Below are 17,679 nucleotides of genomic sequence, written 5' to 3'. Positions count from 1 at the left end.
CCCCATATTCTCTCAGGTTGATGCAATGTGATAACTTAATGACTGATATACACTATGCGTTAAGAGCAACTTTTAAAGAAGGAAAGCCTTAAAAAAGTTTCATGAAGAAATATAATGTTAGCAAACAATGTATAACATATTTATTGAACAAAGCTAACATCGACTACGTTTGAACTTACTAAAAGGAAAATAAAATATTTGTAATGGAAATATTAAAATTTACGATCAAATATATTTTCCAGTGACAATTACTTAGTGACTGAGACCGCTCCGGTGGCCAAATGGTTAGAGCGTCCGCCTCGGTTGCGGGAGGTCGTGGGTTCAATCCCTGGCCGAGTCATACCAAAGACTTAAAAATGGTACTAACAGCTCCCTCGCTTGGCGCTCAGCATTAAGAGGTTATTGTTAGGACTAGTCGGACTGGTGTAATGATAATGTGACTGGGTGGGACATTATGCTACATGTCTGCGGCATGATGCCCCAGTGCTAGACATCACTATAAACTGGCACACTACAAACATCGTAGCGATATGACTGAAAAATTGTTAAAGCTACGTTAAAAATCCAAATCACACACACACACACACACACTCAACTTAGTGACAATTTTTGTTTCATTTGCAAATTTAATGAAATCTTTCTACCATTATGCATTCAATTATACCGATTTTTACATTCATTTGTGGCTAATTGCACCATTTAGTAACAAAGTTAGCCTTCCAGCAAGATAAGTTTGTTACTTTTGAGCGAAATTTACGCAGTGTCAATATGAAACATGTAGAGACCCTTTTTACATACATGACAAGTTATTACGCCTGACCAGTGTCATTATTGTCCTCACATTAGAAGCTATATATGCAATTCAGCGAGTCCCTTGACAAAAATATCCTATAGAGTTAGAATAATTGAAAGCATCAGGAGCTATAAAACCTTCATATTCAATTATAGCAGCATGTGATCAACACCACCATATTGAACAGCATATGGTAGGAAAGTTTGGCCAAATCAGATAAGAAAGTTTCAAATGAGGATAGAAAAGGATTAGTTGACGAAAGTGAAGATTTGGAATATGATGTAAAAGGGAACAATAACTGGACAAATAGATGGAGTTTTTAGAGCCTTGTCATAACCTGCTTACCAGGGACTAATATTTGCAAAGTTTACACTAAAATAGTGTAGCCTGCAGAACCTAATCCTGAACCTATTCAAACATGAATCAAATATTGATTCAATTAAGAAAATTAACTGTTACACTAACATAAAATGTTCTATCGCAAGTGTTATAAAGTCTACTATATCCCTAAAAATAAAAGAACAAACAACTTGTATATCTCTTTGTTAGACACTGGTTTCATCATCAGCTATAGTATGTTTGATAAAATATTCGCATTTGAGATGGGGCAACCCTTTAAGTTAAATGTTGATGATTTGTTTAAGTTAACTGATCCCTTTATTATTGCCTGAGGTAAAGAAAGACTTGTCTAATTCTTTCAGTGCTATTTCCTTCCCCGATTTTACCTTCGTATCATGGATTTCTAGTTAACACTCTACCATAGAAGTTCTCCTGCCGTCTACACTTTACGAGTTAATTATAACCGAAGACAGGACATATTTCCGGTATAGCAGTTTTGTATAAAAGTGCGAGTTCCAGCGCAGTCGCTAATTTTATTTTTTCTTTCATTACTGATAAACTGTCAGTAGCACTTTTATTGTGATTTGTTTTAGTTATAGAACATAGCAGTATAATTCCAAACGTTATAATTAACCCGAAGATTGCACATTTTTTTAAAATAGTTTTTATTTTGTCTTAATGAATAATGTGTGATCAATAACCATTTATTTTGATTTGTGTTATGACAGTATCATTGAAAACGTTATAATCAGACTAAATGGATTACTTGAAAGCGAAATAAAAACAACCTACTAATTGGAAAACAACAGCAACTGCGCTAGAAATCGCTTCTGTACTAATTGAAAAGACGATGCGTAAATTAAGGGTTCCAGATGACAAACAGACGGACCAAACTATACACAGAATATCACCCGCAGTAAATAAAATGTGATCAAACTGTATGCAAAACATTTACGTAAGAATAATTAAAAAATATGGTTTAACAATATTTCCTTACATATAATACTTCATGTTGCTCTCGGAGGGTGGGGTTAGAGGCGGCGGAGAATACAAATAAAGAACAGGAAGGAAGGAATAAATGTATGCAGCATCTCAACGACATCCTTCGCATTCTTCAAAGCCAATAAAATCAGTTTGCTTCTCGCGTAGATTACATTGTAATTGTAAAGTCATTTCTTAAGAAACAAACTCTTTGCTATATACCAATACTGTTAGTTACACTGCCTATTGACACCACAAAATACAATACAGTATAACGAATGTAGTACGCCTTGGAGTTTTTATTTCTAACGCAACATAGTCGTTACTTTAAAAAAATGACTTTGTCTTTAACTAAATAGTAAACTTTAATTAAGATCAGCTTTAAACTTTTAAAGCAATTTAAAAGTGCAATATATACTGACCAGTAAAATATGCGATTAAATAATAACAAATTGTCAGTTTATCAATAAAAACAATTCACCTTTATTATATAAAAAAATGCATGCTCTGACTGCCAACATATCTCTGTTAAAAACTTATATGCATCGATTCCATCATACATCCGTTCAACATCAGGTAATTTCTATACTGAACATAGGCTTGATAATTTGCGACATTTGATACATTTTCAACATAATATGTTTGATTAAAGTCACAGAACAGCTAATCAATGCCAATTATACAATCGAAATAATCATAAGTTTCTTCCTCCCTTTGAAAAGATGCAACACTCTTGGTAGAAGTCCCTTTTATTGCCGTAGAATTTTAATTAGTGTTTGTGTACAGTTTGGAACAGGAAAACATAAAAAAGAATAGATTTTCCCATAGACTGCATATATACTAACTCGTCCCATCAGACAATTCTTCTCATCTGAAACTTTGTGCCTAATCGATTGGGAGCTGACGGACTTGTAACACCTTCGAAACAGTATGTGAGCTAGAATTAATCTGCTTTTCGTCAGAGTCGTTACACCCTGTCGATGTATAGAGTACTTGTGTAGGTTTCTGATACATTACAGCCGTGATTAGGTGTTGCCATGAATGTAAAAAATGTATCCATCTCAACCAGATATTTAGGATACCAAAATCATCATTTTCCTGGAACGGATACGAAACATATCAAAAGAATTGCCTCTGCCACAAACGGTCATGGCTGGGGTTCACTCTGGACATATTTTTCTCGAAACATTTTTAGCTAGTTATTATGTTGACTTTTGATATTCCGGAATTATATCTATATACCCGCTTTTTCAATTTTTTTTTGTATGTGTTTCGTTCAGTTCACCTTCGGATTTGATTACTTATTAAGCCCCCTGCTAAAGGATCGTGAAGAATAGAAAATGTACTTTTGTCCGATGTACGATGTCTTCGCCCCTGTTGTAAAGTACTGCCTGATCTCAAACAGAAATTTGCCGTTTAATCCTGCCATTTTATTTGGACTTAAATCTATGTTCTCATTCATTTTTGAGAGACCTTATTCTGCAATATTGGGACAATGTTCGGTGTTAGCTTTCACCGGCGGGTTTAAAATATCTCGAAAGCTTTGTAATGATGTTTGGCACACATCTCCATTACTTCCAGGTAGAAATGGCTTACAATATCCGCCCATACTGCATCATGAAATATTTCAAGATCTATGCTTTGTTGTTTCAAGTATAAATAATTTCGCAGTGTATTAGCAGCATTTTTGTTTGATTTGGTGATATTTTAGGAACACTTTTGATTTTTTCATGAGAATTTCCTTTTCTGTTTGGAAGACAAATCTCTTGGCCATGATGACAAGGCAAGCCATATTTCCTAGAGTTACTTCCCTTATACGTACTGTTACGATATATAATCTTGGATCGATAGAAAGGAGGCGGCCAATTTCCTTATGTTTAAAATGTTGTCACTCTCACGTGATTTTCATACACTCCGTCCAAAATTCTGCACACTCCGTGAGAACTGTATATATCACATTCTAACTAATCAAATACCGATAATTTATCTAGAAGAAAATAAAATTATATAAAAATGGTATAGGACATGAGTTGCTCAAGTCGGTGCGATGTATTAAGTGAAGGTGAAGGATACTGATATCCGGTTTAACTCAGGAGCAGCTATACAACTATTACAAACCATTGATAACTACTTCAGTCTCACTCAGAAGTACTCGTACTCGCAAAATGGCAGTCGTGTTTTCTTTTTTACTCTTTCTGATGACCTTTTCAAAATTTGGTGAGTAGAACTTTTTTATCACAGTTTTACAACATACTTTGTTAAATGTCATGGATTTCTAAATAATACCTCTTACCTTAATTCAGCAGATATAATTCATGTTCACAAGGTGTTAATAGTGCCTATCTAAGTAATTAAAGCGATGAAATGTTTGTGGAATTAATATTATCTTAGCCACCAACCTAACCTTTCAATTTTTCTAGTTTCTTACTAGAATGTTGGATTTAGGACCTTGGTCCATCTAATGTCCTTACAAGAGAGAGAGAGAGAGAGACGGACAGACAGACAGAGACAGATAAACAGACAGACAGTCACACAGCTCTATCCAATACGTTATGTTCAAACTTATTTGTGGTTCAATGAATTTTATGCTGGTTTACGAAAAGCAATGCTTGTCACAGAGATTAGAAACAGTTAAATTTAACTACTTAGCTTCGTCACAAATCCTTTTTCCCGATAGATAGTTGTTTCGTGAACTATACCCATAGCCCTGTTTGCCTCAAGATTTTGTGTTTAAGGGCATTGTTGATCCCTATGCTTGTGAACAAATAGTGGAACTAAAAAACAATCTGCTCTTCGTACCTTGCGTGCATGCGTTTTTAATGAAACACAGTTCCTCTTACACCGTTTAAGATGATGGACATTAAAATTTTGGATATCATTGATGCTTGTTTGTAGATGTGCACGATAGTTGTGGACTTTATTATCCATCACATGGTGTTGGGCTAGTGGGATGGGATTGTACGTAAACGATATAACAGTCTTCTGTTACGTGAAAAGGCCCTAATAAACAGTAACAAAAACAGAGTGAAAACAACAAGCTTTGAAAATTAAAAAAAAAAATTATTTCCCAATGTAAAAATAAAAAAGAACCTACTGTTTTAAGAAATTAAATCCAGAAATAGTCCAAGAAAAATCCACGAAGCAGATTTTAGAAGTCCTAGAAACGAAATGTTCTAATGAGTTCAAGTTCGAGTTCGACGAAAATTCCAAAATGGAAGGTAATGACGTATAATGTAGCCGTTATAGTACAGATATGTTTACAGTTCTTTCTTGACTCACAAACAATATACCGGTGTTTGAATTTCCAAATAAAATTTCAAAAAAATGTCTTTGTTCAAGAATTTTGTATGAGCACTGAAACACATCCAGGAAAAGAATAATAATTCCAAAAAGTAAATTTCAACTCAAAACTGGTCGGAAACAAACACTTTCCAGTGTAAACGCCCAGCTGACTAATTTCTTTATAGACCATGGTTATACAATCAAGTAGGACGCAAAATAGATAACCATATTAGGGTCACGTGATCACCTTCCAGAACCGGTTTAGAAGCGATTTACATGTCTAAGGTCACGTATTCCAATACAGTCTCAATCTCACTCTATGTATCCCACGATAAAATTAAATTAAAAAAAGAAGTTGGTTGGTCATTCAAGGTCAAGAACTAGGCCAGCAAAAAGATACAAAGTTCTATATTTAGGTGTTATCGACTAAACAGTCAGGTCAAACTAATTTCTGGAAAGTATCAAATTCCAGTAAACAAAATTCCATTACTGATGATGCAATGAAATAAAAATAAAGATTTTAAAACCTACAAACAATTGAATTTAATTAAATATACATAACAACAGTTCCTTTATTAATAGTTTACATGTCTGGGAACTGGTATGCATGAACAATAAACCCATGCATCAACACATATGAAATAGGTTTTAAATGAGACTCCATTGTTTTTTCTCGAGGGCTGACAAGTACAACCCCTTATCAAAACAACGTCATTATTGGGCATATGATGCGATGGATTCAGATACAGGACATTGATCGCTAGTCTATTTATAATCTCACGGACTAGCTTCTAGGGTTACTGATTTAGATTGGTTCGTTGGATATAACGGCACTTTTAACACACTATTGGCTTTGACATGCGGAAAAAAATGGGAGTTAATGACCTTCGCATGTACACAGGACGTACTGGGAGGGACTCGAACCCGCGATAATGGATTACAATTCCTGCGCCCTACCAACTGATTAATCGAGGTTCCCTACTGATTATGGGGCAGGAAAAAATTAAGTTGGCGCTGCAGTATGGTTTACAAACGCTATCTAGTCGCTCCTGGTTTTTTATTTTATTTCTTGTGTTTGTTTGCTGTTGTCTTTGTTTTGTTTTGATTTATTTTGATTTTTCATTCAAAAGTAGCAACGCTTTACTCACAAGCTACAGAATAGGAGACACAAGAATTACGTCCTTGTGCAATAAGTCAAAGGTCATTACATATACATACACACATATATTTCAGGTTCTTTCTTATTGTTTTTTTTTTTTTTTTTTTTTTTTTTTTATTTCACTTCTTACACGGTCAGATCTAATTCGCTCTTTCATTCTTGTATCACATGTCTACTTAGGTTAAAATACCCATGCCACAATTTGTAATTTTTAGAGCACTGATAATAACAATTTATGACGTCATTAATGATATTTGGGTGTCAAATAACGCAAAGGCGTAATAACAGAGACATGTAAATGTCCTTTACAACACAGGGGTTTATCGTCATATAATAAAAAGAATCTTACAAAAATGCTAATTTCAAATGAAATTTATTAATCTCGTCCAATAATTTCGATCATCAGCTTGCAAAGGTCTGCACGATGATATGTTTATTGTACTCGTTTCATTTCGAACATGCATTATGTAATTGACGAATAATGCAGTGTCCATGGACAAACATGACCAAAAAACGTAGGAAGATTTTGTTGGCGAACTCATATAGGTACTAAACTGCATTGGAAAATGTGAAACTCCCTGCTTCGATCTGAATATACGTGGTAAGTTACCATTTGCATCACTAACTATATGACGGAGGAGGGGTTGATCGTACTAACATTCTTTTTATGTCTTAGTTGGAACAATAAATTCTCACAGAATGTGAAAAAATAGATATATTGCTGCAAACAACCAAATAAGATCGTCATCGTTAAATTTAGGAGAACTAGCAAATCATGTAGCTACAGGCAGACAAGAAATTTCGATAAAGCACGCGACAGCGGGCTAATTGGAGATGAATTCCATTTTTATAAACAAAATGGCATAACTACTCCGAATTAAGATTAATTTTATTCCTAGTTACGTTTATGAACACACATCTTATGTAATAGTTTGCAACTTAATTTACATTATAACAAATCAGATGAAGTAATAAAAACAAAACAGCACATTTGATATATTCTGCCTCAATGGTAAGGATACGACATATGCAAATTACACACACACACACACACACACACACACACACACACACACACACATATATATATATATATATATATATATATATATATATATATATATATATATATATATATATATATATATATATTCTTTATTCTACAATTCTGAACTAGGGTCAGTGGATTTAGACGTAAAAATAGTCATGTGCTTCTACCCCAGTTATATATTTCTTCACTATCTTGCACATAGGCCAATGGACTTAAATAAAAAAACAATGAACTTCTTCTTTGAACTATGTCCATGAACTCGAGTATTTTAGGTTACATACCAGAAATGCTTGAACACAGTTTTTTCTTTAATGTCAATGTCTTCCTGGGAATTCCTGAGAGATGAGAACAATTCTATTTCAAGCCATTGCTGCAAATTACACATGAGTGGTATTCCAGGTAGACTTAGCTTTCTCTATTCATATGTATCATTTTTTGACAGGTCAGAGCTCTAACATTACGACTGAGCCTTCGATGGTTCAAGCGATGCTCCTGGAAAATGTGACCCTTGACTGCCGTGTCAATACACAAGATTTGCCTTATATTATCAGCCATCCAGTAATTTGGAGTCACGTTTCCAGTTCCGGACGTTTACGCCAAATATCAGTAGCGTTCTTTCTCACTGTAAATGATACTAGATTCTTTTTCCGTCATGGAAATGCAAATGGCAGTGCTACGGACTATTCATTTCAAGTGGGTATTTTGGGTAAGTTATTTTATTAAATAATTATGATAAAATTAGATATTTGTAAACCACAGTTGAATGGGAACGTTGATGAAGGTGATCTCAAATTTTGGGTTTGTGAAGGTGTTATCCTTACAGCTCATAAAACGTATCTATGGATCATCGTCTTCATTTACCTTTACCTCAGAAAAATGTTATCATTCCACTGATGATGTTGTCGTTTTTTTCATAGGTGGCAAAAACCAGACATTTGTTCCCAAGTGTTAAAAAATAAAGAAATTGCACAGGGTAAATGTAGGAATATTCTTATAGTAAAGGGTTGGTAGTTCGTATAATTTAAACTTGCGAGGAATTACCCAGGTTTATTTCATTCGTTATGCCTATAACGATGCATCCGCATTGTAAGATTTTCGGGTGCTCATGTCTAGCCTTTGGTTAGAAAGAGTCATACAAGACAGTGTAGAATAAACACTGGCATTATTTATTTGTTAATTACAGTAACTAAGGAATTTCGGTACCATTACATATACATAAGCAGCTATGAGTTTATATAGGATTTGTATGAAACCAGATAATCAGGGGATACCAATGTGTTCGATTCCTTCGGGGCGAGAGAGGTATGTGAAAGAGAGCATCAGAAAAAATTGCACTTTATCTCTCTCTCTCTCTCTCTCTCTCTCTCTCTGTGAGTGGATTAAATAATATATTTGAAATGATTTATATCACTTAAAACTTAAGGCAGAGAGGTAAAGGACGTGAGTTGCTTAAGTCGGGGCGGTGAATTAGGTGAAGTTTTAACCTTCAGGTACAGAAGGTGGCGAGTATCGTAAAGTGACGCGCAATCCAAGTTCATCTTGTAGCGAAGGTTAAGAGAGAAGTTGAAGTTGCGACATTACGGTAGGAACAAATTGTATCTTTCCCAGAATTATCTAAGCTGTCATTATCTCTCGCCTTCACTCAGAGAGGGTAACTCTGGTGATAATTCACTGAAGGCGACGTCATATCAACAAATACGGTAGCACATGTGACCTCACGAATAATTAAACAAATTCTGGAATTCCCCGTAATGTCAAACAAACGTATCAATCTTAAATAGAAACTAACCATTGCAACTTGACATAGTATACCTCGAACGGCTTGAGAATATGAATTGTGTTCTGTATTAACAATGTAATGTTAATACTGGACTTCCGACTGCTACGGGGGCCCCGAGTGGCCGAGTGGTCTAAAGCGCTCACCGTTCCGGATCACTGCCATCTCACCTCTGTCTGCATGGGTTCGAGTCCAAGGCTCGGCTAGCGTGGGTACGTGGGAAAGCCTGCCAGTAGCTTCTCGTGGGTCGGTGGTTCTTCCCTGGGTTTTCCAGGGTTCTTCCTCCACCAGTTATACTGGCCGCCATGTATAGCCTATCTTGTGCTGAAAAATGGCGTTAAACCCTAGATCATCATCAACCGACTGCTACGAACGCTAGACAAGATAATAGTGAAGCAATTACATTTACTGCCGAAAGGGGGGGGGGGGTTTGCAGGTCCCATGGAGGGATTCCATTACCAATCAAATAATATTTTCTTGTTAGGGGCCCCAGAATTTTAGTTTGGGGGAGGGAAAGGGTCCATATTTCCTTGATATGCCACGGCATTAAACCTGAAAGTTTTAATGGCGATGAAAAACTTGAGCTAGTCCCATCGTGCAAGAATTAATCCATGGGTCAATTTTAGCTACGTATCTGAAGCCGTCTTTTCGTGACAGGTATGTGTATGCATGATTATAATGAGAGACTTTCAATAGCTTCGAGACTATAAACAGGAACCAAGTCCCTCTGATTACGGATTGACTTTAAGAATTAGGGACGTCGGGGGATAATCGTATGTAAACATGTATTCCAGCGTGAGTATCGGTTTGTTGAGAGTTTCCGCGTCGAAGTATGCATACCATAAGCAAAAGGATCTGTCGATTTACAACTGAGAGAAATAGATTTAATGTTGGATAACTGAGTTCACTTTGATAGCCAATTCCTGTTAAAACGGTTTGCCATTATGCAGTATTGTTCATTATACTACTGTGTTCTATTACCAGATTCCGTAACTTCTTTCGTTGGAAAGCAGTTGTACCAGGGTAGCGTTCTGATTGTTGATATACTGGACAACAATGGAGTACCTCCCTGATTGTTAATATACTAAACAAACAGTGAAGTTGACTACCTGTTTTGTTGCTATACTAAGGGAGTTCCATAACACACCCACCCCGCCCGTCGTTTGATATTCTGGAAAACAGTGGAGTTGCCTCCCTATTGTTGATTTACTGGACACCAGTGGAGTTGTCTTCCTGTTGTTCTATTTACTGGACAACTGTGAAATTGTCGCACGAGGACATCACTATTTACCTTTGTACATGTTTTAGAACTGCTTCTCTGCCAAGTATACTCACTTCTTTTGAGAAATCTCATATGCCCGTTTTGTAGATATTTTTATGGAGGTGAATCATCCGATAACATGTTTTATCTTACTTTGAATTATCTGTCGTTGTTGATGTTGATATTTGAAATGATGTAGCCATTCGTAATGATTGCTGAATATGATTACAAATGCAAATGAGATTTTAGATGCTAAGTAATGTGGATTATATATTCTTATATGATGGTTTTAGTAACAGAGTTAGATATAATTGAATTGGTCGCATGTAGAAGTGAGTTCTGGAGATTAACCCAGGAAATGAATAAAATCCTGAATTGCTGAATGACCCTCCAGTATATTCTTTGTTGGCTGAAAAAAAAACTATCTTTTGTCTGAAGTTGGAGTCACTATTTGTGTCTTCGAAAGAAAAGAACTGTTCGGATAATATATGAACAGATTTGGAATCACCTTGAATCTTTCTTTCTTTCAAAGTCTTTGTGATAAACCCCAGCCAAACCAATAGACTCTTCTCGCTCTTGTTGAAACAAAGCTTTAGTTGCCAAACACTCTTACAGATATATCATGAGTAAAATGTTTTGTGCTGTTAGATGAACTACAACGGTTGACATTACCACGGTGAAGACCTATGGCGCATATGTAATCCTGAAATGTAGAATCATCTGTTCAAAACCCCAGATAAAACGATATTTTGCAAACATTCAAACACGAAGTTATGTGTAGCTCATATAAAAAAGAAATTCAGTCTTTTTGGTTTCTGGAAGCTGACATGGTTAATGTGTTCGTTTCGAGCTATTTGTTTTCTGGAAGCTAATGTGGTTAATGTGTTCATTTAGCGGCAATTTCTTTTCTTTCCTACAGAATATACATGTTTAGTGGTTTCAGATTTATGCCTAGTCTAATTTTCCATGATTTCTTTGGTACAAGGAAAAAAAAAAACACGATAGAGATACCTGTATGAATATCTTCAATAGGTGCATATACTAAGACAGATTTATTATGCAATTGTTTTGTCCCCTCTAATACAAAATACGAGTCTCTTTCATCTAGACTAAATATCCCTGATGAGTTACTGTCTTAATTGATATACGAGACCGGGTTCCCCAGGTGGCCGAGTGGTCTAAAGCGCTTATCGTTACCGATCACTGCCATATCACCGCTGTCCGCTTATGTTCGATTCGGCTAATATGGGTAGATGAGAATGCTATCAAGTAGCTTCCCGTGGGTAGGTTGTTCATACCGATGGTTTCCTGGGTTGTTATTCCACCAGTTGTACTGGCCACCATATATGGTCTAGCATGTGCTGAAAAATGGCAGTAAACCTCCGCAACAATAATAACACAACAACAACATCAATATTGATTTGACGAAATTGAAGGCTGAGAACCACAATGGCGCCTCTTGCCCCATTATTTTACAACTGTTGACTAAATTTTCTGTTCAATCATACGATCAAGGGAATTGCTATTACTAGAAACTTGTACAACTCTCATGCTCTTTTCGTGGGGAAATATGATTGCTATTTCTCCTTATATACCGTCAGTTTGTCCCAGTTGTCGCATCGCCAAATCTTTGGAGAGATATCCACTTCAGAAGGATCCACAATAATACCCATCGTGTTTCATTGCTTTTATAATTCCACCAATGCGTTGTTAAGCGCAGTGTTCACTTTTTCGAGTAAATAGTTCATATAATGGTCTGATTTCTTACTGCTTGCTCTTTTGCCCTCTATATCATATCTAGGACGTCTCCCTGACGAGTCATTATCGTGCAGAAGAAAGTTCAGTAAGTCACGTTTATGCTGTTCAGGTTGAAAAGAAAGCTCATGGTAGTCTCTAATCCTAGATTCATTATCTTAATAACTTTCGAGAGGTATCCGAGGTCTACGTGCTTCCTTGGAGCCATTTCCCTCTGCGTTTTCTGATCTCTGAGTTGCTAAGCCATACGTTTCTGGTTCTTGAAAGTGTGCTGGTGTGGCAAAAAATTTACTGTTGTACTGAATATGTCCCCATCTCTTGATAATAATAATAATAATAATAATCATCTGTTTCTCCATATCTCGATATAATCTTTTGTACGTTTCTCTGTACTCTTGGTGGTACGCTTCCTCGATCTCAAGGTTGATTAGGGGAAAGCCATGTTTGCCATTTCCGTGCCAAACTCTTGAGACTAGAAATCGAGGCTCTTTCGTCACCATTGGCATCCTTATAATCTGCTTACACAATGCTAACACACACACACACACACACTAATCAATTATGAACCCCAACCCTGACCCTCACCCCAAATTAACCCAGTGTGAGGCTATTACACTCATGACTTTTCGTTGTACTCAAGGAAAAAAATACCGAAAAACCTTTACAGAGATAATAAATATATGTACATCAATGGTCGTGCTTGACAATTTTCATATGCAACGGTACTGTAGATAACTATATTGCATTCCACCGACGACGGTACGTGGTGTATTATATTCGACTATAAAAGAGTACTCGTTATGCCGCATTCGAACAACTACTGGATGCTCTAGGCAAGATTTGAATCGTCGAATACTATTGCTAATTGAATGCTGACCAACGCGTATCATCAGCGGTCGTGTGTGATAAAACCCTTAACGTCTTGGTTGAATACAACAATCGTAAATCGAAGAGTACCCGTCAAATTATTATTCTATATTCTATGTAGGATATTGGTCTTGCAATTACTGAAATGATCCAAGTTTTGAATATTTGGCAACCAAAATAAACAAAACGTTTGAACTACATTTGGATGTTAATGTCATGCGGTAAAGAGTTTTACTGGATTAGATCGAAGCGGAATCTTGTTTCTTGATGCGTTTTACTCCATTTATCAAAGCTATCTACGGAAATACAATGACACATAATGCTTTCGTTGTAGGTGTAATGGATAAAGATGATGGACATTTTGAATGTAAACACACAAGTAACGACAGTGCCATCTCCAGAAAAGAGGTTCCGTTTACCGTATTACGTGAGTACTTCTGCAAACGAGAAATTGTGTGTCTTTCCTTCCACAAGATAACAACGGGAAATAATATATTACAGTCTTTAAAATGCGACTTAGAATTATGAATACTATCTTTTTGAACTAAGCATTGTATTTGTTTTAGCTGTGCCGACGGAAAACACAAACTGTTTCAGTTCATAGGATATTGTCTGTTCCGGAAAATAGCTACAGTTAATAAACCGACTGAAATGTGCTTCATGTTGCATAGACGGTCGTTTTACTGTTCTTACTCACCTTAGTCAAAACCGGAAGGAGATTCAGTACGTCCATGAGGTTTAGTGGGTTTAGCAACTACAACCAATGAACATGTGCCATGACCGTTAACTTGTTTTGAATAAAGGCAAGTTTTAATTGTTGTCATCAGTCGTGAAGAAAAAAGACATTGCGCTCTTTCTGAATACGCTATATTCAGATATGTGCGCGCTGCCAATATTATTTTTGGTATTTATCATGGGTTTACCAAATTCGTTGCGACTGTTTATTCCAAAAAACCTGCTCTTGCAAACTCGCTAAGAACGTGCAAAGCATTTACAGGACAAATAAGACAAAGCCTTTATATGACAAGCTGATACTGTAAAATGTGACACTTAACTGACCTACTTGAAAAATATTCCAAGTTTGAACTTTTCTATGTAATTCCGTCGTAGTATATTTGGACATATTTATGATTATACTTGTACGCATGTCTGTCTAAATGTAGCTGTGTATGTATGAATGCATGCATGTGTATCCTTATGATAATTTAGGCATTCATATTTGGTGCATTCGGTGTGTATGTTAATAGATTTACTTTGTATATATCTGCAGCGACAATGTATATATGAGTTTGCTGAAGTTGTTTCTCTGTTTTTATCCTTTCTTCAGATGACATAGAAACTGTGACATTGGAGGTACGCATAGCCAACCAAACTTTAACGTCCACTCGCACTCTTCAGCCAAAGGAACCTAGTATCTATGAGACGGAAGTAAGATCGTGTCTTGTAACATGCGTAGTGAATGGCAGCAATCCGGAACCTGTTGTCAAATTGAGAGTTGATGGAATTATTCTGCCCGTCCAGCCCAACGTAAGAGATTCACCAATCTATAATTTGAGACTTATACTTACTTTGGAATGATATTAGAATATAATTCAGGTCGACTTAACCATATGAATTGATTTACACGATTTACACGATAATTCTAATACATTTGACGTTAGTTGAAAGAAGGGTTATTGACGTGGAAATATTTTCTGACAAAGCAAACCGGTATTAGCTTAGACTGGTTTTATCAACCAATATCGTCTCATTTTTCACAATAAAGCATACTTAAATAATAATAATAATAATAATAACAATCTGAAATAACATGACTCAGTTTTTGAACATATTTACTCTTGTCAATTTATATTGTTTAGAGCTGCAGCACTATGGTACCTTATCACAGAATACACGTTCACTATATATATATATATATATATATATATATATATATATATATATATATATATATATATATATATATATATATATATATGTGTGTGATAAAACTACACCTCTGTTTCATGCTTCTTGACCATATTTACAAAAATGCCCCAAATTAAATAGGTTTTACAGATTTAAGCGTATTTTGTGCAAACAATCTATAGATAGGAGAAGAAACAATAAGCAAATCACGTAACCCCAAAAAGACAGCCATGATTAAGTTTCTGCTGTTCTCCAAACTAACATGAATATCCAAAGTAATGTCTTTTTATAGGTTGATAAAAACAAATTCCAACTCGACAAATGTATGACCTTAATACATGCTATAGACTGATTGTTCTGAATTTCCAGTTCTAAACTTTGAACGTTTTATTAGAAATAAAAACATCAGACATTGTAATTAATTCTAACTGCTGTAGTACCTTGATTTAAGCTTTGTAAATACAAGCAGGTAAAATATATAATTATCTATCACACGATGAAAACATGTTTTTTTCATTTATCAAAGTGTCATAAAAAGTCGACAAAACATTCGCAGTCATTTTTGTTTTTGACCGTCAAAAGAGTAATTCTAAAATTCAAGTTGCTCACCTGCAGCGTCAGTGTTCCGTATGACTTTGATACAGAAGCATTACTTTATGTGTCATAACATTTGCACAAGTGCTCTCCCGTTCATTTAAAGTGGTTGTTTCAAACAGCTTTAAAGTTGCTTGGACTTTGTCAAGTTTGAATGAAGGTTTGGAAACTAACTCAAATTAATTTCTTTGTTCCATTGGCAGTTTATAACCATAATGTAATACAAAAACAGTTCTACATCTGTTAGAATTGATTACAAATATACTTTCTGCTTTATTCTTTTTATGATAGTATGTATTATTGTATTATAAAGTAAACCAGCTTGTATCCCAGTTAAATGTAGAGTAGTGTAGTCAACCATTTTCAATGGTTCAATTTCAAGAAACTACATTGCCATAATATATTTACATTGATGCTAAACTAGGCAAATAAACAATCATCTGGTACTGGTTCGCTTATTAGTTATTTATGTTCCTTTGGCTGTCAATTTGAAAAATACGTTCTATTATTCTCAAATAAAAACGTTTTCTTTCTATAAATATAAAATATACATTAGCGTATTTCTTGACAATAAAACAATGTTTATGTTCATCCTTGTAGCCTTTTACAGAAGTAAATGTTCTTCGGAAGTATTGTCTATATTACAAATGTGTATATAAAATTGTATAGGAAATATAAGTTGGCATGCGCATTGCATTCCAACTTGCGTTATCAAGGGAAGGAAACGAGTTACCACTAAGGTTGCTCTCTATAGATATGTACTTTTGAGAGAGAGTGACAGGTATAAGATGAAGTTGTTTGCATTTGCAACATGCACATTAGAGAAAATGTTTGCTTATCCCTATGTAACTTTCATTTACAGTGACTGAAATTTTTTTGGATATTGTACTTATAGAAATTGTATATGATCTAAGTTCATAGTTGACCAAAATGGCTAACCCCATGAGCTATAAAAGACACAATCATTAGCAGTTATTAAATTAGAAAAATAATAATTTTGCCACATTAGACAATGTCAGCTTCTGAAATTTCAATGAATGAGTTACAAGATATATAAAAGTATGAAAAAATTGTTGTCTTATTTTTTTACAATTTACCTTTGATGTCCAGGAAATGAAAATCACCAAGTGGAACTTGCAGTATTTTGATAGATAACATCTGAAGTAACGTCAAGCTGCTGCCAGCTTTATACACGCATCAGTCATACACCAATATAAATGGAATTCAAAGGTCATTTAACAACATCTAAGATATACGAGGTCTTTAAAACCAGCCAGTAAAAACAGTCAGCAAAACATTAAAAAAATATTTTTTCTAAAAAAACATCTAACCAGTGCAACATACGGAACTGTAGAGCGCCATCATGGGGGATTGTTCTTCATATTATGTCTTGGCTTCACTTTCATTCAGTATCTCAAACTTCTTTGCTCATATTAATGTTTTTGACAGCTTTACCATGGTTACGATGAATTTTAAAAACATTCATAAGATCTTATGATTTTCTTAATCTGAATAAATTTTGAGGATTTCATCTAATTTGAGGATTTCATTTTGAGGATTTCATCTAATTTGAGAAGTTCCTCAAAGCTATTTTCAGAATAAAATGTTGTTAGGTTTCAAGTTTGCGTCCATGTATTTATACTTCTCAAAAAATTATTGATATTTTCTGAAGTATCACTGGCAAGACGATTTGCAATGGGGACACATTTTTCCTGAAACCAGGACTTGGAACTTAATTTTTATTTCTCCTAGGTAAACAGTATCTTCTTAAAAAGTATTTGATATGTTCTTTTTTGTGTGCATAAAACCAGCTTTGTTCTCAATAAAGTCAATTAGGGTCACCTAGTGTGACATATTTTGTAATTTGTTTGTTCTCAAAACGGATTTAATATCTCTCTCTCTCTCTCGTTAC

General features: G+C 35.1%; 1 protein-coding gene across 1 annotated transcript in view; it reads left to right on the top strand.

Annotated features, from left to right (window-relative positions):
* Window positions 1-4,192: 4,192 nt before the first annotated feature.
* LOC149776508 (uncharacterized) overlaps window positions 4,193-17,679 on the top strand; it is a 38,397-nt gene continuing 24,910 nt past the window's right edge. Inside the window, exons 1-4 of the mRNA XM_089940949.1 lie at window positions 4,193-4,330; window positions 8,048-8,311; window positions 13,600-13,692; window positions 14,593-14,792. Coding sequence (XP_089797075.1) covers window positions 4,279-4,330; window positions 8,048-8,311; window positions 13,600-13,692; window positions 14,593-14,792 — 609 coding nt within the window. The 5' untranslated portion in view covers window positions 4,193-4,278. The remainder of the gene's footprint in view (window positions 4,331-8,047; window positions 8,312-13,599; window positions 13,693-14,592; window positions 14,793-17,679) is intronic.

Source organism: Sinohyriopsis cumingii, chromosome 18 (genome assembly GCF_028554795.1).
Source record: "Sinohyriopsis cumingii isolate HCF-2022 chromosome 18, ASM2855479v2, whole genome shotgun sequence".
NCBI lineage: Eukaryota > Metazoa > Mollusca > Bivalvia > Unionida > Unionidae > Sinohyriopsis > Sinohyriopsis cumingii.
This window is presented reverse-complemented; position numbering and strand designations above follow the sequence as displayed.